At 42.9% G+C, this 23,395-nt stretch overlaps 1 protein-coding gene and 2 non-coding genes across 8 annotated transcripts in view; all 3 read right to left on the bottom strand.

Moving 5' to 3' along the window:
• Atg16l1 (autophagy related 16 like 1) overlaps positions 1 to 23,395 on the bottom strand; it is a 36,815-nt gene continuing 13,420 nt past the window's right edge. Inside the window, exons 6-19 of one of the 6 annotated variants that reach the window (XM_005326414.5) lie at positions 21,237 to 21,302; positions 19,301 to 19,387; positions 18,639 to 18,695; positions 18,372 to 18,422; positions 17,646 to 17,748; positions 14,682 to 14,787; positions 11,922 to 11,992; positions 10,014 to 10,085; positions 5,791 to 5,911; positions 5,411 to 5,516; positions 3,322 to 3,471; positions 3,178 to 3,225; positions 2,334 to 2,435; positions 1 to 1,385 (exon numbers count right to left, since the gene is read on the bottom strand). In XM_005326414.5, the coding sequence (XP_005326471.1) occupies positions 1,292 to 1,385; positions 2,334 to 2,435; positions 3,178 to 3,225; positions 3,322 to 3,471; positions 5,411 to 5,516; positions 5,791 to 5,911; positions 10,014 to 10,085; positions 11,922 to 11,992; positions 14,682 to 14,787; positions 17,646 to 17,748; positions 18,372 to 18,422; positions 18,639 to 18,695; positions 19,301 to 19,387; positions 21,237 to 21,302 (1,234 nt within the window). In that variant the 3' untranslated portion in view covers positions 1 to 1,291. The remainder of the gene's footprint in view (positions 1,386 to 2,333; positions 2,436 to 3,177; positions 3,226 to 3,321; positions 3,472 to 5,410; positions 5,517 to 5,790; positions 5,912 to 10,013; positions 10,086 to 11,921; positions 11,993 to 14,681; positions 14,788 to 17,645; positions 17,749 to 18,371; positions 18,423 to 18,638; positions 18,696 to 19,300; positions 19,388 to 21,236; positions 21,303 to 23,395) is intronic. The other 5 variants (XM_005326415.5, XM_078018259.1, XM_005326416.5 and 2 more) reach the window with 5 other exon arrangements.
• Positions 7,147 to 7,416, bottom strand: LOC120883826 (small Cajal body-specific RNA 6). Its single transcript, XR_005726016.1, has one exon.
• On the bottom strand, positions 16,286 to 16,557 carry LOC120883827 (small Cajal body-specific RNA 6). The gene has a single exon (XR_005726017.1).

Genomic DNA, 23,395 nt, shown 5'->3' with positions numbered 1-23,395 from the left:
TTTGAAAAGATAACAGTTTTTTTTTTTTTAATTTACAATCAAGTTCTGTTGGGCAACATACATAAATAAATAAAAGATGTGCCCGGCTGCGAATTTCCACTCCCCTCAATGCAAGTTCTCTGAATGGCAAACCAAAAAGGAAGACGCAAGCAGGGAAAGGACGAAGAATGGAGACGATGTCCCTGTCAGAGCAAAGATGCCTCACTCCTTTCTCCTGCTCTGGCACTCGTGTCCCTAACTGTACAGAGAACAAGTGTAGAAGGGAAAAAAAAATAATAATAATAATAATAAAATAAAGTGCAAATTAAAATGTGATAAAAACATGGTGTTCTGGACACCCAGACCAGAACTAAAATCTTACACAGGTAAAATGGTAAGGATGAATGTCCCAGCCTTCATCATGGCCCAACAGGGAACACGACACTGCCATGCTCCCCAGACTGGGCTTCGTGCACTGAACTCTGAAGTCAGCGCAGGCAGGACTGGCAGAGGGCAGTGGCTGGAGTCACCACCACCAGCTTCGGAGAAAATACATCAGAAAGCTTAAATTCTTTGTCATCAGTGTGAACGTGGCAAGCACCCACCTTCTGGGCATCTGCAGAGTGATACAGGAGCACATTCTTCAACTCTGCCACAAACCCGCCTCACTGGAAAAGGTTGGCACATGTCCTTGCCTATCTCAAAAAGATTTTTAACCAAATTTATATTCATTCCTTGACCAAAAAGTAGATACGTAGAAGAACTGAGGGGAAGGGAGTCAAGGTTCTGAAGACCAGTCAAGAGACCTCAAGTTTCAGCAGTAATAAGACGAGATCACGAGAGCCCTGTGACAACCCCAGACCCCGTGTTTGGGGTTTCCTCTAAGCCAATGCTTAGAGCAAGTCCACTGGGCAAAGGACCTCCAGGCGAGGGGTATGCATCAGGTAGAACCGATGCTGGAAGGAGGGGAGAAGCACAGCTGGGAACCAACCCAGACATGTGGGGTGTCATTGGCACTGTCATCCAGTGAGGAGACCCAGTGGGGACCCTGTGCTCCCCAATGAGGTATGGAAGATCAGAGCTAGTAGTGTTTCCCACCCCAACAGGACAAGAGCCCAAACCTCGACCAGGTGACTTGCAGGGTCAGGCTGTTTCAGTGTTGGTTCTTCCAGGCCATTAGAGAGCCGAGTCAATATTTTCAGTATTCCCATCCAAGGAAGGCCACCGTGCCACATGGCTTGAGCTCTTCTCAGGAAGGACTTGTGCCCACAGGACAGGGCTGTGCGAGTCTCTGCGCCTCTCCTAAAGGCCATCAAGGTTGTGCCCACAGCACAGCTTTACTGCTTTTGTCCACACTGACAACATGAACACCGGAGGGAGACCATGCCACCGCGTTGATGGAGGAGCTTCATGGAGAGACCAGAGAGCACGGGGATTAGGGCCACGGTCAGCCACAAACCAGACCCTGTGCATTCAGAGTCTAGGTGTGCCCCCCCAAGCAGTGACTCATTAACAGCAAAAGAATGCTGGAGACAGTCTCCCTGCCCTGTACACAGCAGCACTGGAATAAACGGAGTCTGGCTCCCTTAGCAGTTGGGCCTCAGCTTAAGGGAGCAGCTGTGAGTGAACCAGGAAGACAAAGTAAGACTCTGAGGAGCAAGCAGACCTGGACAGCCAGAGGACAGGCGTTCTGGAGAAATCTGTTTTTTTTTTTTTTTATATCAGGGACTGAACTCATGAACTAAGACACCTCACTGCTGAGCTATATCCCCAGGCCTTTTTATTTTTTGAGACATTGTCTAGCTAAGCCAGCTGAGACTGGCTTCAAATTTGTGACCTCTTGCCTCAGCCTCTGGAATTGCTGGGATTATAGGCCTGTTTTTAAAAGTTTAATGGAAAAATGAGGAGAAGCAAGAGGAAGAGGGGCCATCATACCTGGCAGGGGGTCTCTGTTATAACTAGCAAGTGGGCTTTGGGTGGATGGGACAAAGCTAAGAAAAAAGGGAGCTGGGCACTGCCTATAAGGTAGAAGGGAATCAGTGTTTAGGAACAGGGCGATTCAAGGAAGAAAGGGAGAGAGAGGAACAGAGTAAGGAGAAGAGAGAAGTGGAAAGGGGACAGGGAAGGTGTGTTTCCCCGACTTTTCCTAATAGCCACCATTTAATGGCTCTACTTGGAGCATCTCGAGTAACTTCCTCTGTCTGCTGTACTGACGGCTATGGCCAACAACCACGGCCTTTGAGGGGCCCACTGAGTCTGAAGCTCAAAGAGGACATGAACCCTAGAACGAAGTCACAGATCCTGCTTTCAAACCTTGGGAAAGTGCGTGTATGTGCTGACCAGGTTTGCCATACCTGTGCTGTTTTGAAAGAACCTTCTCCACTTTCCCTGTAAGCACACTCCAGACATAGAGAGAGCCCTCAGCTGAGCCTGCTGCCACATAACTGCCATCAGGGCTGAGGAGACAGAGAACAAAAGTTATTAGCTCCCCATCCCAACTCAGCATCCCCATGACCCTCTTCCCAAGAGGTAACGCTTCCTCACAGGAGGCAAGCATGCAACTACTTCTCTGGACACCCTCATTACTTCTTGGGGGTTCAAGTCCCTAGCCATCTATCAGACGCAGGAAACACATAGGGAGGCCAAAAGCCAACCTCCAAACAGCTGACAGTTCCCAATTTGCTTGCTGAATGGTTCAGTTGAAAGTAGAAAAGGAACAGGAAGCATCAAATGTAGAGATGCTTCTCCAGAGTACAGGTGATGATCCTGGACACACAATTGGGAGTAGCATGGTATATGGGAGAAGATAGGAGGAAAGGGCAACTAGAGACCACCTTGAGTTGCCATCTCTCAAGTGCCAGCTCAGTTCCACCAAGTTTCCAGGGCTTTCCTGCCATTCCCCTAAAGCTCTCCAACAGGCTGGAATAAATGGGTGGGTAATGGAAGGGGAATCTGATGGCCCACCCAGAACCAAGCAATAATTATTTTTGGGCACAATCCACTTAAGTTTGTGCAACTGCAAAAGGAACATTAGGAAGGGAAGAGACACTGATGGTGAACCCAGAATGATCTTCAGGCTCACTCCTGCATGCTCTAGTTCACACCCTGGACAAATCCAGCTCTATTTACTTCCCCAGCAGGAAAACCCCATGTGCTAACCTGAGGTTAACCAAGCTGGGTTGGGACAGTGCTACTAACCTGAAGACAACTCTAGTCCAGTCAGAGCCGCACTTGAATCCAGGTGCACTGAAACAAACAATAGGCACTGTCACCCCAAAAGCTCAGCTAGTGGGACAGAAGCAGACAGGGCCAGGGTCCTGAGAGACCCCTCAACTCTGTTACCTGAACGTCTGCTTGATGGCATTTGTCCGCAGATCAATGACTTTCAGCAGGTCATCACGGGAACAGCTCAGAAGTTCAGTCCTTTCTGGGTTTAGATCCAAGGCAGTGATCTTCCCCAACAGCTCCATTTCTCGAACCACACTCTCTGACCTAAGGGAGATGAAAAATCTGAGAAACCTAACATAGAAAGGTCAGAACGTCTCTACTTTAACTAGGATGCTGTGTCACACAGAAGAGAAGGTGCTGCAAGTCAAGGATCCAACAGCAATCAACATGTTCTCAGGCTCAGAGGGACAACTTTGTTATTTTCCCATCAATTGGGCCTCCTCTGTTGATTTTATCTAGTAGTTTTGAGTATTAAAACTCTGAATCTGGGAAGAATTTTCATGGCAATCAGAATTTCTGATCAGCCAGTATCCAATTTGTATTACTTTTTCTTTTCTTTTTGGTGTTTGGGATCAAACAGGCCTCACGTGCATGTTGAATCCATGCTCTACCATAAGCGCACCTCAAGCTCCAATCAGTACCATTTTAATGACAACTTGTGCTTTTAGATAAGTGTGGAAGAGACCTTGCTTTAGTGGGCTGGGAAGTCTGCTACTGGCATCTTACCATATTCAGTTTGGCTTGGCCTTAAACTCCAAGGTAGCTGCCCTAGGCTCTCTGTTGCTGTTTCCCCTGTCCTTTGTGCCCTAGTCTACACAGGTCAGTGAACAGTCCCCTGGGTAGACAGGGCCACAGCCAAGGGAAGTCCTGACCCCTCCATAGTGATTTATTTGTTTGTAGTGGGGACTGAACCCAGGGGTGCTTTACCACTGAACCACATCCCAGTACTTTTTGAGACAGGGTCTAAGAGGCTGGCCTTGAACTAGCAATTCTACCTTAGCCTCCCAAGTCACTGGGATTACAGGCAAGTGCCACACAAAGCCCAGCTCCACAGTGATATTTTTGTAAGCTTCTAATGAATTATTTTCTACTGTAACTAGGAAGTTTTTCTTATTGTTGCTAAATCTGTAACTTGAGGCATACCGCACTACTGCTTTGGAATCTTTAACAGTTGAATTAGGGAGTGAACTAGGAGACTTGCAACATCTATCCAATTTAACTCTAAAAATTCCATGTTTCAACGTCAAATTTCTCTTCAGATGCCCTTTTATATCTTGCCCTCTACTGCCTTGGATTCAGGTCCTCATCAACTCTTTGATAGCCCTGCATTCCAACATGACCTCTACAAATGACACCAAAGTAATCTACTAAAGTCTTGTGAAGTAATCATGTCCTTTCTTAACACTTAATGACTCCAGGACAAAGACACAGCCATGTGTGGTGTCTCATACCCACAATCCTAACTACTGGGGAGGCTGAAGCAGGAGGATTGCAAGCTAGATGCCAGCCTAGGCAACAAAGAGAGACCCTGTCTCAAAATAAAATGAAAAAGGATAGGGGGAGAAAAAAGGATTGAGAGGTCTGGAAACAACTCATACAGCCTATGGAAATTTATCCCAACTCGTATTACCCTATCAATCCCAGTGGCCCACGCCCTCCACTTCCTGCCCACTTACTTTTTTTTTTTTTTTTTTGGTATAGGGGATTGAAACCAGGGCACTCTATCACTGAGCCACATCCCTACCCCACCCACTTTTTACATTTTATTTAGAGACAGGGTCTCACTAAGTTGTTGAGGCCGGCTTTGAACTCGTGATCCTCCTGCCTCAGCTATTCTCTCAATTCTCCAGACTAATCATAACATCCTTGGACAGAGGCAGCCATGTCTACTTTGGTACACTGCTCACTGACTTGTGTATCTGTCCCTTGGATTTTATTTCAATTGGCCCAAGACAGGCTGGTATCTTGTCATCTCTGCAACAAGGGGCCTGCCCATGGTGTATGTGCAACGACGGAAGGCTAACCCCAGCAGCTGACACTGCAGTGAGGAAGAGAGAGCATACTGTTAAGATATTGGTATCCTAGAGCTCATTTCTGCCATTTCCTGAGATTTAAAAAATATAACCCACCTACGACACATTCCCACAACTCTACCGCATACAGACTTTTGTCTGCTCCCCCTCCAAGTTTTTGGGTGACATACCGGATATCCCAGAAACGAATTTTCTTGTCAAAATGTCCACTCATTACGCACTGCTCTGTGCAAACAATATCATTGCAACTGGATCCTGCAAACACTGTCTTTATGCCTGAAAGAAAATCAAACACCATTCATCAAGCATAGCCACCAAAAAGCTATGTATACAACACTGCTACACTCTACCCACTCAACTATCACAATTACCATTTAAATGAAATTTTATTTAAATGAAACCTCAAATAGCAACTGCCACTATCTCAGTGCCCCTCTTAATATGAAACCGAACCCGAACTTCACAGTGTACCACATGAAATGCAAGCTCAGAAACACCACCTCCAAGACTACTGTCTACACGAATACACAGAGAGACTGAATTTCCTCACAGACTTTGCTGCGAAGGTCCCAGAGTTTGAGCGTCCGGTCATGACTTCCTGAGACGATCCGTGCATTGTCCAGCAGGAACTTAGCAGAGAGCACTTTCCCACTATGTCCTGTGAGTGTGTGCTAGGAAAGAAAATAGCCACTGTGAGCCTTGGGGTGCAACCAGCTGGCCATGCTGGAGGAGCAGGAGGCACTCAATCCTCCAGAGCCAATCTCAAAACACCCTGAGATCCGACCAGGAACTCCAAGACGATGGGAAGGTAAAGAGCAGGAAACATAGGACAGGAGGCATGTTCATTCACTTAGTCTCAACAAAGGAGGCTACATATTTCCTATGAAGCAATTTCATTGAGGCAGCAACATTTCTGGTCTGAGTAGCTTACAGAAAATTCCAGGAAGTCTCTGTCTTTGGGTGTTGTCAAGAGGTGAGATCTTTCTATGGCTTGAATCTTTTTTTTTTTTTAAGTTGTAGTTGGACACAATATCTTTAATTAATTAATTAATTTTTATGTGGTGCTGAGGATGGAACCCAGGGCCTTGCCCATGCTAGGCAAGAACTCTACCACTGAGCCCCAGCCCCAGCTTGGATCTTGAATGCCTCTCAAAAGCTCATGTTTAAAAGGCTTGGTCTGCAGCCTATGGCACTACTGCAAGTGCAGATGCTTCAGGAGGTGGTCATAGATGGGGAAAGTCGAGGTCATTCCCCTGAAGGGGATACTGGGGTCCTGGTCTTTTCCCATCTCACTTTTTGGTTCTTGGCCAAAATGTGAATGGGTGGGGCCCTCTACCATGCACTCTTGTCATCATGTGCTGTACCACCACAGGCCAAAGGTGACAGGGCCAAGCAACCCGAGATTGAAACCTCTGGAACCACAAGCCAAAGTAAATCTTTCCTCCTTTTAAGCTGCTTACTTCAAGGTATTTTCCTGCAGCAACAGAAAGCTAACGTAGGTTTCAAGACTAAGAGGATAAATCTCCCAATAGCATTAAATAAAACCCTAGCATCACCAGCACCAAACTTCCCTGTCCTTCCCTGTCCTTGGAAGGGGTGGGGGTGGTGAGAAAAGAAAGGGGCAGGTGAGTGGGCATGGGGGACCATATCTGGGGCCTGCCCTTGCTAGGTAAGTGCTCTCCCACTGAGCCACACCCCCAGCTCTACTACAGACACCTGCTTATTCTGTTCTTGATTTTTTTTTAAAAAAATCAATCTCCATTATATCAAAATAAAAGAGTTTAAAAGCCTGGATTTTGTCCAGTACCACTGCAGTGAGGTTAGACAGGTTATCTGCAGACATTATTTATTAAAGGAAGCATAAGAACTTTACATACTTAAAAGCTCTGGGGCATTTTCCGTCAGAGGTCTCAGCTTGAAAACGTCAGATCACAGCCACAGATACCAGCTCTCCCAACCAAAAGTCCCTTGCCCTTCGTGGCTAAGCTGTTGGATGCAACCACCGTGTCTTCCCTTGGCTCACCAGGGAACACAGACTCAAGCCATCCCTGCCTGTCAGCTGCTCTCTGGCCCATTGTGGCACCACTGGAGCCTGATGGGATTGAGGCAGCTGGGGACATTCAGGATGCTGGGAGGGGACCTGGGCAGTCAGACCTTTTACTACTCATCATCGACCTCTTTTCACAATGGGACTGGCATTTTTATACATAAAAAATTCCAAAAGTTCAACAAGTATTCAACCGGCCAGGGACGTGCCTCAGTGGTAAAGGGTTTGCCTGGCATGTGTAAGGCCCTGGGTTTGATCCCCAGAACTGCCAAGGGGAAAACAAACCCCAAAATGGCAGCAAATAACAAAAACTCAAAAGGTATTCACTGATCACTGATGCTTTCTTTCAAAGTAAAAAAAAAAACACAAAAAAACAAACAAAAAAAACCTCCTTGAGTCCAGGAACTCAAGCCATTACACCCACATCCCACAAGCAGAAATGAAAGGACAAAGGAAGGAGCAGCCCACCCCACCCATCCAGCTCATCAGTGCACTGACAATTCCTACTGCCAGGTCTCAGTGAAACTGCCACACCAAGCTAAGGGTTTCAACTTTTAAAATGGGGATGGGAAGAATAAATATTGAAAAATACCTATGAGTATGCACTACCTCTTGTCACCTTCTATTCTCTATATTCTACTGTATTTTTCTTCAAACTATTTGATAATATCTGTAAACTTCTGGTAAGATCAAAAAAACTCCAGCACAAAAAGAACTCTTCTCAGCACAAACTGGCTGAGGTTTCTGAATTAAAAACTACATCTTACCTAGGAGCCGATCCTTATAACAGGTACTTTTCCACATTGGTTACAGAAGTGAGCAGCTGGGTATTCAACTCAGTTAGTTCCTCAAGACAAATAAGCATCCAGGTAGTTGTGCAGTAACTTTTAGATTTTTTTGGTACCAGGGATTGAACACAGGGGTGCTTTACCACTAAGCCACAGCCCAAGCACTTTGAATTTTGAGACAGGGTCTCACTAAGTTGATGGATTGAAGTCCTACACCACCGAGTACCATGTAACTTTAGAAAACAGGGACCCTATTTTGTTTCCTGAACCCATTGAGAGTTTCATGAGTATTCTCTGGGTAGAGAATCCACTGTAAAAGGCCTCCAGATCTTCAAATGCTTACTTAGGGATGGGACGCCATTGAAAACAGGTCAAGGCCCTCAGTACCAACTGGTCTTGAAAGGAGGGTACAGTTCTGACATGGTACCATCAACAGCAGCCTGTGAAGGTAGGGGTTGCCCACCAGCATCCTGTGGGCACTCTCTCCAAGGAGGAGTGGGTCCATCTTTCCACCTTGCTCACTTGGACAAAGTCGCCCAATACTCTGGCCTTTGTCTTTTAGGTCTACCTTCCTAGGCCTCCTTCTTGATATTTCAGGGCCAAAGCTAGAAGGCCATCTGTATGCAACTTAGGAATGAAAAATACCATCCTGCACAAATGGTTTACTCTCAAAAGATTCCCTCCTCCTCCAGGGCCTAAGATCAAGGAAGGTTATTGGTACCTCTTCAATGATTAGATGGCCTTGCTCTATTCTCAGTGTTGAATAATATAGACCAGCTGAATGTAGGAAAGAGCATAGACCTCAATTAAAACGCTAACCTTATTATTTACTAACTGCATGACTTTAGACTCCTTCCCCTTTGTAGGTTATTTAAGACTAAAATTCCTCCTCTACCTCCATCCAGAACAAAAACACAACGCATTCATCTTTTATCACCTTTAGGGCTCTGCTCTGCATTTCTTTTCTTAAAAAATATTTTCTTAGTTGTCAATGGACAGACATACATACATATATATATATATATATATATATATATATATATATATGCAGTGCTGAGAATTGAACCCAGTGCCTCACACGTGCTAGGCAAGTGTTCTACCATTGAGCCACAACCCCAGCCTGCTCTGCTCTGCATTTCTGAGAATCTTTTGTCAAGTGACAATCAAGAATTTCAACTTTTCAGATACTAGCTATACCTAATACTGCTCACCTTCCACACAGCTTTAAGGAAGACAGAAAGTCTAAAGTGTTAACTCTGTTTCTAAAGATTCACCTAGCTTCATCCAGGCACCCTCCAATCAGAACACCAGGAATCTACCTAATAGACCATTCTAATAGAGCTCCCCACCTCCCAGTGGATTCAAGAAGTTCCTTAACATTGTGCCATTTTTTTATGTAGTTGACACAAAAATAGCTGTGTCAAACTTATAACCATTAAGTGCAGATCTTTGTCTTGGATGCAAAGTTAGGCTCAAATGCAAACTGCCTCAACATCTGAGCCTACTTCTACACCTGTTTCCTATTTTCCAGCATCAGGAGTCATTCACATCTATCATAAGTACACCCATTTGTACTTTTTCTACTTTCCAGCTTACTCTATGAGGGTGAATCACAATTCATATGCTGATGCTAAAATCTATAAAGCTAAGCTAAAATTGATATCTATATAAAAAGTACCTAGTCCTTATGGACAGGAGGAGTATCCTCAAGTCTTCCATGGACATGGGAGGGTCTATTGCAAACATGCTGAAATTGAATCTTAGACAAAATATGGGAGTAAGTAGAAACAAATTTTCCCAAGGAGAAAAGTGTCAATCAAGTATGATTTTCAGGGAAGCACACACATGCCCCCTAGTTATTCATTTGCCATTTTCCTGTATTATGTGCCTTGACAACCACATGGCTTGTACATTATACTTGTCTTAACCCAGCCTTACCCGTAATCGATAATCATCCACAGTCCAGATTCGGCTTGCAAAATCATTTGAAGCTGCTAAGAGGTAAGCCCCCTAGAGGAATAAATGAAAGAAAAAACAACTTTTAGCTAAAGTAGAGGAATTCAGTTCACAAGAAACAAGTTTCCTAATAATCAAGTCCAAAAAGGGTTAGATGCCTAAAACTACACACCAGATCTGAACACCATCACCACCAATGTGTTATCAACCTACAGATCCCCTTCAAGTTAAGCTTTCCTCTTGAAATCACTCAATTTCACTGGAATGTTGAGATTTCTAAAGCTCAATGAAACTCAGTCTCCCACGCTCACCTTTCCCCTCATCACCTACCCTACGCAGCAAATACAAATTCTCCACATACAATCCAAGCAGAAAGCCCAGAAGCACCTACTCGTCCCTGGGCTCAACTCCCAACTACCCATCCTCCAAGACCACCTACTTTCCATGCATCCAGCTAGACCCTTTCCTCTCTTGCCTGCACCTCAGCCCCAACCTAAATCAAGTCTGCAGAAGTACTGGATGCTAGGCACTGCAGATCTGCCCCTCCCAATTCAGTCTTCAATGTCAATTATTGAAGAATTTAATGCTATATCTGTTTCTGAAAACCTCTCAAGGCTGGGGATAGATCTCAGTGGTAGGGCATTTGCCAAACATATGCAAAACCCTCCACATGGTTTCACTGAGTCAAGATATACTCTGACCTACATCTAACTTTCCAGTCAAACTTCCTTATCATTACCCAATTAACTCAAGGAGTGGTTATTAACCCATTTTTGTTCCACTGTCCAAGATGTGAAGCACCTATAAAAACTTACATAATGGGATAATACAATTACATAAGAGGAATAATAGTATAATGACAATGTCCACTAATACACATTAATATAATAATATATATGAGCTCACCTAAAAATGCATCCATGTCAATTCTCTTGACATATTCATAATAACTAGGGACTTACTGGGTTAAAAAGCTAACAGTTTGTGTTAGGGGCACAAAGACAACTAACCACCAGTGCTCATCCCCTGGGAATGAGTTCTTAGCTTGATAAAAGCAGCAGATGTGGACATCTCTCTCTCTCTCTCTCCAGAATGGGTTTTTGCACAAGACATTCCAGGTCCCAGAGGACCCTTATCCAAGTAGGGATATGAAAAGGACACCTGAGATGACAGAGATAGAAGGACTCTTGAGCAGACACTGTCACCTCACCTGGCTACTGCACACTAGTAGTCCTACCTCTAATCTTCTCTTTGCTTCCTCTCCCTGCAATTTCAGCACTGGGCTTTTTGCATCTAACCTTTGATTACCTGGAGTTGTGCCCAGTTGGCTTATTTTGTTTCCTAATCCCCATTCTGAAATGCTGATGAGTGAGCAGTTCATTCCTATTTTACACATTACTTTAGTACAATGACTTGCAGTTTAATGCTTTTAAACCACTCTCATTTAAATGGCAATTTACTGAAGGGTAGGACCATATGGTGCCCCTATAGCACAGGATCTAAACACACAAAATATAACAATAAAATAGAATTAAAAATACTGAGTAGGATAAGTACAATGGCACACGCCTGTATCCCTAAGTTCAAGACCAGCTTGGGCAACTTCGTAAGACGCTATCTCAAAACAAAAAATGAAAAAGTGGCTGGGGATATGTAACTTGGTGGAACAGCACTCCAGACTCAATCCCCAGTACCAAAGGCAGGAGGTACTAAGTAACAGAATTATAATATCAGAGTTGATAGACCAGTTAGCTCTATAATCTACTTCTACCTTTCTCTAACATGGATTTGACTTAAGATGTGAAAAATGGCAGAGAAACAAGTTACTTCTTAATAATTAGATGTCTAACTTTTCAGAAATCTCCAAAACCACAGAAACTAGATACTTACAGCACTATCAAATTCAATGCTTGTAATTCCAGCATTACTACCAGACAGGGAGCCCTTGAACTCACATTTGTCTGTATAAAAGGAAAAGATTTAGAAAAGACAGAAAGTTGATAATGAGATTGATGGGGCACAATGATAGTCAATTTACATTGTCAAATAGAAACTTTCCTGCACCCTTACAGAATAAAACAATAGGACAAATAGAATGTAAGAGACAAAATATATTGTTAGTCTCTAACAACAATGAACATTTAAATGGGTGCATATTCTAGCATATTATTAAATATTCTAAGACATTTTGAATTATTAATCCCCTTTACAAAGAACTGTATTTTATAAAAATGTCAAATTAAGCTAAAGACAGAATTTATATAGGTCCATTACTTCTTTTTTTAAAATATTTTATTTACATTTTAGTTCTCGGCAGACACAACATCTTTGTCTGTATGTGGTGCTGAGGATCGAACCTGGGCCGTACCCATGCCAGGGGAGCGCGCTACCGATTGAGCCACATCCCCAGCCCCTAGGTCCATTACTTCTCAGTAAAATTTTATAATTCACATACATTAATCTTTGGGTTTGATCAGTTCTCATGCCAACTAATTTTGTAGAAATTCTGATCACCAAAATTCTGAATCTATGGTGTGATAATTTTCATTAAGGTCTGAAAAGAAATTTTTCAAATTTTGGTAGAAAGCCAAAAAGGCTCAGTTTGGAGCTTTAGGGATTTGTCCTTAAAGTTGCTTTGCATATACTGGGATACTGGCAAGCCAACCAAGAGCCAATGATTCCTGCCTTGACCAACAGGGCTGATGGCACTTTTCCTGCAGCCCTGCCCACACCCCTCTAATCTTCTCAGAGGTGTTTTTTACTGACTGGACAGTAAACAAAATGTCTCGTACTACTCTTAATTAACTGCAAAAGCATAATCAAAATAGACTAGTTGTTCAACTTTATTTTTGTGGTGCTGGGGATCAAACCTGGACTTGATGCACACTAGGCAAATGCTCTACTGCAGGAAGCCCTCCATGAATTACATGAGGATCTTCTCTCAGTATGGAAGCCAGGAAATTTAGGTTTAGCACTGCAAACTATCTGTGGCTCTCCCACGACAACACATCACCCACCCAATGCATATGACCTTTATCTCTGCTCTGCCAAGAAGATCCCTCATAGTAGCTCCGAAGATGGGTTTCTTTGTTGTTCTAGCTTTATTTCTCATCCAGCTCTTTTCATGGAGGGGAACCCCATTTCCACCACCTGTGCGGGCCATGGGCGAGACTCTACCACTGAGCTACACCCCCAGCTCTGCTTAAAATTTTATAAATCAAATCCCCTAATATTTATTTTCTTAATAGGGCTTCATTATTATTTATAACAATTTTGGCCATTAGCATCCACTCTACCAGGGTGATTCTGGGCAAAACAAAAATTTCCATGGGCTTCAACAGGCTATCACAGCCAAGGTTTTTTGTTTTGTTTTTGTTTTTTAAACTGAGTCACTTTCTGGCAAATCAAAGGCGAGACAGGTACAGTGCTCACCAATAAATCTATTTTAACTAAACTATTTAAATAAATCTATTTAAACTAAAATCTATTTAAACAAACATCAAAAGTGGTAATCCTCTAGAGCACAGAAAAGACTAGTGTTAAGTTTGAGGCCAGCTTTAGCAACTTGGTGAGACTCTGCTTCAAAAAGTGTTGGGTATGTAAGCCAGCAGTGAAATACCCTGGCTTCGATCTCCAGTCGGGGAGTGGGTGGGGAGGCTAGGGAGAAGTGATTTCAAGTTATATGATTCTGGCTCCACTACTCACTTGCCATGTAATTTGCTAACTGTGGGGGCTGGAGATGTGGCTCAAGCGGTAGCGCGCTCGCCTGGCATGCGTGCGGCCCGGGTTCAATACTCAGCACCACATGCTAACTGTGTATATCAAATACACAAATTATGTTGCATCTCTTTGAGTTTTACTGTCTTCATCTGTCAAAAAAGGGTAAGAACTACCTTTCTAACCACATGAGGCTATTGTTAAGGATCAAAGGAATTAATACAGACAAAGGCACTTCAAAGCTATTTATTGGGGACAGTGAAAATGTATATGCTACAACTATAGAAACCTGACAAAGTGGTTCCAGTTCCAATAAAAATCTTATTACTTACATTTAGTTCAGTGACAATATATGTACATGAAACTGAATCTCAAAAATGTCAAAACTGGACTACATCCACCTTCAGAATTCTAAAAGATGTTTTCATGAATACCACTTGTCTCAACACGTCTTTTCCAGGTAATAATCCTCTTTTTCCTTTACTCAAGCTTAGATATGGCTTCTTTTTATCTAGGTCATGGTCACTGGCATTATGATTGGGGGCGGGGAGAAAGAGAAGGAGAAAGAGGAAGAGGAGGAGGCCTGGGGAGGAGGAGAAGGGGGGAAGGAGGAGGAGGAAGGAGGAAACAAACGTATAAACCACAGCTTGATGTACAGTTTAATTATAAAGATTTATTTTCCTTCTAAAACTGGTACTATTTTGTTCTGATGTTCTGATTACTATATGAGATAAACATTCACAATAACAGTATTTTCTAGTCATTGCTTGAAAAATAAGAACAAACATGCATTCAGATATAAAGAGAAATTGAAATGGTAAAAATGCTTTGGTCAGATGTTTCTTACATAAAAAAAAGTTGTATGCTTTAAGATGATAAACAACTCAAAGTGCCTGAGAGCAAGGGCAACCACATTCCACCAATAGCTCTTACCTCCAAATGCTTCCCATAACTTAACCCTGCGGTCCATGCCTCCTGTGGCCAGTAACCGGGAACCTGGACTGAATTGTACAGCATTAACTTCTCCATCATGTGCATCCTACAACACCATATTTCAAGTTCCATCAGTATTATTCCTGAATCCAAAACACACATACACACTCAACACCTAACTCGAGGCAAAACACATCCTTAAACAGAGGGGGAGCCAACTATAATCTAAAGTGGACTGTTGGCCCAAGGTCTTCTAAGGTTCTAGTCGCATTTTATTCTTAAGAGTTACAGCTTCATTTATTTAGTTGCACTACAACCTTAAAAAGCAAAATTAGTAGATAATTTGCCTTAAGTTGGTCTTTGCATTAATCTTATTTCTTCTAAGAATAATGGCACTTTGAATTGTATATACCCTACTAGCTTAAAAGCAAGCCTAGAACCAAATGGTTCTTTTGAGCCAGATATTACATCTACTCCTATTACTAATTTACTAATGCTAAATACTATGTATCTGAATAATATGTAGTATACTGCCTCTCATAATAAATAAAGCTTTCTTTTTATTATTATTTTTTGGTAGTAAGGCTTGAACCCAGGACCCCATGCATGCTAGCCAAGTGTTCTACAACTGGGCTATGACTCTACCACCAAACCCTCAGCCAAATTTTATTTTGAGATAGGGTCTCACTATGTCATCAAGGCTGGCCTTGAACTTGTGATCATTCTGCCTCAGCCTCCTCAGCAGCTTGGATTATAGGTCTGCATTACTGCACTTGGCTAAGAAAGCTTTCCTGATAAGTCCTACTCTAAGCAGACACTGGTCCTATTCCTAGATGTGCATTAATGTTACAATGGGGATTCTATTTAGTAGTTATTATTATTATTTTTTTTTGAGTGGGGTCAAGACACTAAGGATTGAACTTTAAGGCACTGAATCACTCAGCCATATCCCCAGTCCTTTTTGGTATTTTATTTAGAGACAGGGTCTCACTAAGTTGCTTAGGGCCTCCCTAGGTTGCTGAGGTTGGTCTTGAACTCGAGATCCTCCTGCCTCATTCTCCTGAGCTGCTAGGATTATAGGCATGCATTTCCAAGCCTGGTAGATTTCTATGTAATTTCTTCTGAAACAAAACAAATCTAGCCTTATCAACCAGTATGATCTCTGCCAAGCTTTCTTAACTTTTTGAAACCTACTTTTGTTCATCTGCAAAAAAGTTCCTTTGGGAAATGTGAGACTGGCATAAACAGAGAAATATAAGCTCAAAAGATGGCACACATGGTTCAGGGTAAGAACACAATCCAGGCAACAAAGCATCCCACCCCAAAAGGGGCAGAGGGAATAATAGGCATCGCTATAATTCACTCTCTTAATAGGACAGTGAATACAGAAATTTTTCTGGGTGAAGTATGTCATTTGTGATTTGCTTCAAGCCCAGCAAAGTGTGGGCAGAGAGCTACTGCTACTGGCATCTCCATTAATCGACTCGGAATTGAGCAGCACTTTGATGATTTGGTTTCCCACTTTCCCTCATATCCCACTGCTGAAAATCTTCATGACAGGGAACTTGACATTTCCTTTTTCAAAATAAATTTTCTTTTCCTGAGGTCTCAGATTGAAAACTTGAGATCATGCACTGTCACACCCTGCCTGCCACTCATCAAGCTCCAGAGTAATGTGTTTTGTTGGATACTAGTCAGCTGTGAATATTTCACTCTCCAAAACACACACTGACAAAATCCCTGATTGTCAGCTGCTCCACTATCCCATACACATGACTTAATGTGCTGGGGGGAAAAATGGGCTGCTGGGAGTTGAGGGCAAGGAAGGGACTGTGACATTCAGTGCAATCAGACCTTTTACCAATCATCATTGACCACTGTGAAGTGCTCAGGCCTGTTGGGGAATCATAGGAGCGAGATCGGAATGGGAAGAAGCCCTTCCCCAATCTAACTCCTCCTCCAATACAGGCTAGTTGACAATGAAGTCACTAGGCAGCCCACTGTGAGGAATTACCTAAGGAAGTTCCTCAGGGTGCCTGAACTAAAAGCTCCCACAACCTAAATGCCATTCTATATTTCTAGCAAATCCTTCCCTCTTCTGAAAGCAACCTCTTTTGGCCATACCTGGCCCACACCAGTGTCAACCCAACTCTGGCTCTGCTTTCATGCTGCCCCTTCTTTCCCTCTCCAGTGCTCTCATGGAGAGTATGGAAGCCAGGAAATTTAGGTTTAGCACTGCAAACTATCTGTGGCTCTCCCACAACAACACATCACATTTGGTGATTAGAATTTCTACAAAATTAGTTGGCATGAGTACTGATCAAACCCAAAGATTAATGTATGTGAATTATAAAATTTTACTGAGAAGTAATGGACCTAGCTTATCTGCTAGGCCCTAGCAGATACCTGACATTTGCCAGATTGGTTCATTTACATTGGCTGGGATAAGGATTATCTATTAGTACCAGGACCCAGCTCTGAACTCCAGATGACAGTCCTGGTGTCACAGTGGCTTCTGCCCAGGGCTGTATCCTGCTTCCAATCATAAGCTCTTAGTGGTAGGAAGTCATACAAACAAGGGTTTAATTTATGAAACCAAGAGCTTCCCTGTTAGACTTCCAAAACAGATCACTAGCTAGAATCTCACCCTAAATTGCAGCTATCTGGTGACTACAATTACATGAATTACTTTGATTTCTCACCAACCCTAATTAGTTTTCCCTTACCTCATCCCTCCTGCTACCAAATCCTCTCTTACAGCCAGTATAACATTACCCAGAAGGGCTGTAGTAAATTCTGTGCTCTAAAGCTAAGCAAAATATACTAATCCCTCACAGAGGACAGAGCAAGCAGGTATAAGAGCTTGATAAAAGTGAATGACAGAAAGCTCAGTTGAACTATGAAAATAACCCTTTAGTGATCAGGCCCTGTTACCATACGAAGCTCGGTGGGGTGCATACTTACAAAGACACATAAGGCAGTAGTTGGTACCCTCACATCTTTACCAGAAGCAGGATGAGTATCCACATTATCCTGGGGGACTGGAAAGGAAGAGACAGAGCGTCTCCTAAAGAATAACACAAAGGTAAATATTAGACAAGACTGCACAGGATCACTATTCTTCAAGCCGTCAGAAAGGCCTTAAAGATGATCTTGCTTAAGCAGGCTATCTTTGTCAATAGCTTTTTCCTTCCAGACCCTTCAAACCATAAGCAGCACCCTCATGCAGAGGGCAACAGGAGTGTGTCAACGCATTCCTCACTCTGCTGCATTCTAACTCATGGGCTCCCAAACAGCACTAAAAAGCTGCCCTGTAAGATCACTCACCTTGCTAACTGCTAGGAACTTTTTCCAACTAAATTAACAGCTAGCTCAGAGGTTATCTCTTTGGTGTTTGTGTAACACTATTTTAAGATGATTTCTATGCCTAGTTACAATCACCCCCAGCATACACTGTGGTCAAGGTGGAGTTGAATGCATGCCAAAAGAAAGAGGCCAAGAGCATGATGACTATACAAGGAGCTCCACTTTACTGCCCAGATTGGGGGGCTTCCAGCATTCATTCCTGGGAGCATGCAAAGCACTCTGGTTAGCACGTGGACATCTGATGACTGCGGGCAGTGCAGCGTGATCAGCGTGACTATCAATGACCCACACTCACATGCTTGGCTAAGAGGGTAATACTTTCACCTGGCAGCATCAGAAGAAGAATGGTGCCCCAAAAGGGGAGACTCGGACAGACTAAAGGGAAAGGCCAAAGATCAGCACAAAGCGAGATTAAGAGAAAGAAGTTGGGGAAAAAAGGAAGAAGCTACATGAATGGCCAAAATTAAGGTATCTGTATTTGCTGCACCACTGAAATTCTGGTGTACAATTAAAAAATAATAAATCATGTACATATGCTTAGGTATATTTACACACATTTAAAAAAGGAAAGGTGAAGGTCTTCTAACCTACCCAAAGATATTAGTGATAGAATCCAGAAGGCCTCCAGCAGGCTGCGAGAGTCGCTTACTAAAGAGGAGGGGAGGATAGGTTTAAACCTTAGAAACATTTCGCCCAAATTATCAATTAAAACAGCCCGTAAAACAAGTACCTAGGAGTATTTTTCCCACTTAGTACCCAAAATTCAGCCAAGAAAAACTCACAGTATTTGAACCACCAGGAAATAATGGGAAGGTAGAAGGGAAAACCCAGCCTAGCAGTTTGAAAAGAAACAAGGTTCCCTAATATTGAACTAATTTGCCTGGAAACAAAACCTTAGACAAGGAATTTAACCTAACTGACCTAACAATTTCAGAGTGTTAATAACCAATCCCCACTCTTTTAGTCTTGCTTTAGCAAACAGGAAAAAAAAAATCCCTGAGCCCCGAGATCTGGTCATTCTGCTTAATAAGGTTTAACTGGCAATCTTTTAGGAAGACACCCACCTGTGTTCTGCTTCCCTCCCATTCCCATTAGGTGGAGGTGAACCAGACAAACTGGGTGTTCTCCATGGTGGTATACAAGATGCTAGCTATTCCACCAAGAGGGTTGGAGGTGTGGGCATATTTATGTTCTCGCTATGCCCATAAATGCTATCAAACTTCCACTTGTCCCCTGTTCACCCATCTACTCACGTGGCTGCTCTGCTGATAGCTCGCACAGGCGAGGTCTCCTCTGTGTGCTCTGAGGTCTCATCCACAATGACTTCAATGTCATCATCCCTGGAACGAGGAGCAAGAGGTTTATTCTGATAATCAGGGGCTTTGTAGAGAATCAGTTCTGCAAAGGCCATTACATTTCTAATCACAACCTATGACACTTGGCTATAAGAGATATGGTAAAAGGGTCTCTAGAGAAAAGGGAAGCTCTCCCACTACAGATAAATGTGAAAAGAAACATTTAACCTGTTCAGATCCAGAACACTGGGGCTGGAGATGTAGCTTACTGGTAGAGTGCCTGCCTAGCACATGTGAGGCCCTGGGTTCAATCCCCAGCACCAAAACAAACAAAAACCCGTTAAAACAGATCCAAAATGCCAACTGAGAATAGTTTTCAAGAGCAAACTCTAATCACCGTTCATATTTGACTCTGGATAAGGCTTTGTTTAAGTTCTCAGTGTTTCTGACATTTGGGGAATCCATCACATTCCAAGGGAGAGCACCTGTTAAAGGAACACGCTGCTTTTGCTGTTTATTCCACTGGATGCAAAGTACCTCTGGAACTCCCCCTCTTCCATATTTTTACAGGCTATGTCTTTCCTGACTGGAGGAAGGCAATAATTATTTTGGTTTTAATGACCTCCTACTGAGCCACAATCTTCATGGAGAAGTAAAATATTAAAGTGTAACAGGCCAAGATTTCATCACTTACTATTGGGACTCAAGAACTTGAAAGCAAGATTTTTCCTTTTCTTTGATTAATTATCTGGATTATATGAATATATACTTAAGAACTTGTTACCAAGCAAGTTAAACCATGTCAAAGTAAATTTGTCTTCTTTTATTTATTCTAGCATTATGTATAATTGCTCCACATTCTTGGCCAGGATGTAGAGAAGAATAATGAGAACAAGGCTGTGCCTGATTTCCTTCTTGGCTGGCTTTCACAGATGTAGATTTGTGAGAGTCACCTAGGCTAAGAGGACAACAGAATTATACAGAGGGCAAGAGGGCCAAACATGAACTGAGCCTACAATGATGCAGTTTCAAAGAGAATCTTGGGTTCCTAAATTTCCTGGATCTTTGCACAGGCCCAGGACCATGAGAAAATACTAGGACTTGCCAACTAGCCTTTAAAAAGAGGGTTTGACTCTTAAGGAAGCAAAGATGAAAAGAACCTCTAGCCAAAGTTCTCAGGTTTGCACCCTGTGCAGGCCCTTCCTGGGTGACCTGGGGTAGGATACTGTAGCCCTCTAAATCATGCCTCACCTAGTCACTAGGCTACACTTGAAAACAGCAGATACATGATGAGGCCTCCCAAGCACAGAAAGCTAGATCCACACTCAGCTGAGGAGTGTAAACAGAAACAACTTTTTGGAAAGTCATATTTTCTAAAACAGTTTTGACTCTACCTCATTTTTAATTGAGGAATCAGAAACCACCAAAATAAAATTAAAATGGTTGAGTGGGTGTTACTTTCTGGGTGGCAGAATTATGTTTTGACTTTTTGCCTTTTGTCCCCCGCCACCCCCCAACTGGGGATTGAACCCAGCAGTGCTTAATCATTGAGCCACATTCCCGGGCCTTTTTATATTTTATTTTGAGGCAGGGTCTTGCTAAATTGCTGAGGCTGACTTTGAATTACAATCCTTGCAAGGGGTGGTAGCACACGCCTGTAATACCAATGGCTTGGGAGGCTGAGGCAGGGGGATCATGAATTCAAAGCCAGCCTCAAAAAAGGATTTGTGATCCTTCTCCCTCAGCCTCTCTAGCTGCTGGGATTACAGGTGTGTGCCACCATGCCAGGCTTCAGTTTTCTTTTCTAATATCTTTAAAGTGACTATATAGGAATAAAACAACAATTTTAAGAGACAAATGGTTAAGAACACAGTTTAGATTGGTCTTTACTTACTGTTCAACTGGCAGTGGTTCCTTTGCTGCTTCAGCAAGCTCTTTCTGCAGCCGGGCTTGCCGTCTCCTATTTATAAAAATAAAAAAAAGCTCATCATTTATGTTTGTGTAAGGAAAACATGGAGGCTTCACTTGCAATAAACTGCTAGTTTTGATAGCACATTTGAACATTCAGTGCATACAAAACAGCAGCTACCCTAGCCAAGACACCCAAAGTCTCAAACTCAACATACTCCCCATTATAAAGGGTTTCAAAGGAATGCCTAGAGGAGAGATCATGTTATAAGAGGAAGTAGGTGAACTAGCAAGGAAGGAGGTCACCTGCTGGGGCCAGGGCCTCTTAGGACAGAAGGCGCTTCAGGTTTATTGAAGGCTGATCAGGGCCACAACAGCTTTTTGCAGCAGTCTTAGAAAGTACTATATTAAGACACCCACAGCATGATCAAGAATAGTAAAGATTGACTTAGGACTTACTTGTACTTGGCATGGTTTAATCATCTTATGGATCAATTAATTAAATTCTTCTAATACCCTTTGAGGTAAGTAGAGTTGTCCCCTAGTATCTGTGTGGGATTGGTTCTAGGACAACACCCCCCCCACACACACGCAGATAAAACAATCCAGAGATGCTCAAGTCTCTTATGCCAAATGGTACAGTATGTGCAGAGAACTTAGGCACATCGTCCCATATACTATAAATCATCTCTAGATGATTTATAATACCTACTACAATATAAATGCTATGAAAATAATTGGTACACTCTATGGGTTAGGATAGAGACAGGAATAGAGGGTCTTTACATCCTCAGTACAAACCCACAATTTTTCCCTAAGCAGTCCACAGATGTTGAGCCTGTTGATTCTGAGGGCTAACTGCACTGTTACTTCCCCTGTACAGATAAGGCAAGTGAGGTCTAATGAAATTCAATTGTCAAAGTGTACATAACTTTTAACTGACAAAAGCTAACCATGGCTAACTGGGATCCACAGCTAACTGGGAATGTAAAATAGCCTCATCCACCCCTCCTTAACTTCAGTTAGTGTCCTAACTTCAGGAGCTCACCTTGGCAACCTTGTTCTCCCTTCCTTGGCAATTTTACTCATCTGTGAAAGCCCCCAACCTGGAACTCCAGCCCTACTTTTGAGCTCCAATCAATAACTCGCTAGAACTTCTATTTGGCCTCTCCCACAGTGCCAATTTCTCCAACTGGGAAAAGTCCTGTTAAGTGGCCTACCAAAATCCTGGGACAAGATGAAGGTATAGCTTGAAAAAGCTTCTTCCATTAGGATGAAAATTAAGTCTCAAAGGAAAAATTATAAAATATACAATTTACAAAAACTTTCTTAGTTGGGAGAGCCACAAACTACCTTTGATAGAAAACCAGAACCTGAATGTGGAGGGAGTTATGCTGCTCCAAGTTATGGCACTTGTTGATAGACCATCTGAAACCTACTCCTTTCTCTACCTTCATGTCCCCATTCTGGCAAGGGGTGAAAAACTGATAAGGAAAAAAAGAGAATAGCACCTGAGCCAGGCCTTCATCAGTGGAGCTGATAGGACAGGTATTTCCCTGATAGTTCAGATAGCCCTCGGGTGCATCTTAAAGCATTAGCAGCTATTGAGCCCAATTGTGGGGACATGGTCTTTTGCAGGAGGCAGAACATGAAAAGCTCTCAGGTGTGCTCCATCACAGCCCAGCTCAACAAAAGCTGCTAGAAGTAGGGACAAGGACAGAGGGATTTAGCAGAAAGCAGGCAACACAGAGGGTAGGCTTCCAGGGATTCTGACTATTGCAGGTGCCCCACACCTTCAATAGTCTAAGGGCACAATCCTTGGAAGTCATTTCAAAGGGAGGAAGAAAGGACAGGGGCAGATATATAACGGTCTTGTTAGGTTAGCATCATTTTCCCTGTGACGCTCAGAGGCTTCTCCTTCCAATGGCTCTTCAGTGATGATGATCATGGCACCTGGCAGCATCCTGCCAACCCTGCGACCCTCACAACCCTCACACCGCCTGAGAACACCATGCCATAAGCCCAACTATCTTACAGTTAATGTGAGGTAGAAATGATAAAGAAACTCGTTTTTTCACAGTAGAAACTTCAGCAAGTTAGAAAAAATAGAAGTATAAAATGAGAAAACAAAACATCTTACCCCCA

The sequence above is a fragment of the Ictidomys tridecemlineatus genome, chromosome 7 (assembly GCF_052094955.1).
Source record: "Ictidomys tridecemlineatus isolate mIctTri1 chromosome 7, mIctTri1.hap1, whole genome shotgun sequence".
NCBI classification, from domain to species: Eukaryota; Metazoa; Chordata; class Mammalia; order Rodentia; family Sciuridae; genus Ictidomys; species Ictidomys tridecemlineatus.
This window is presented reverse-complemented; position numbering and strand designations above follow the sequence as displayed.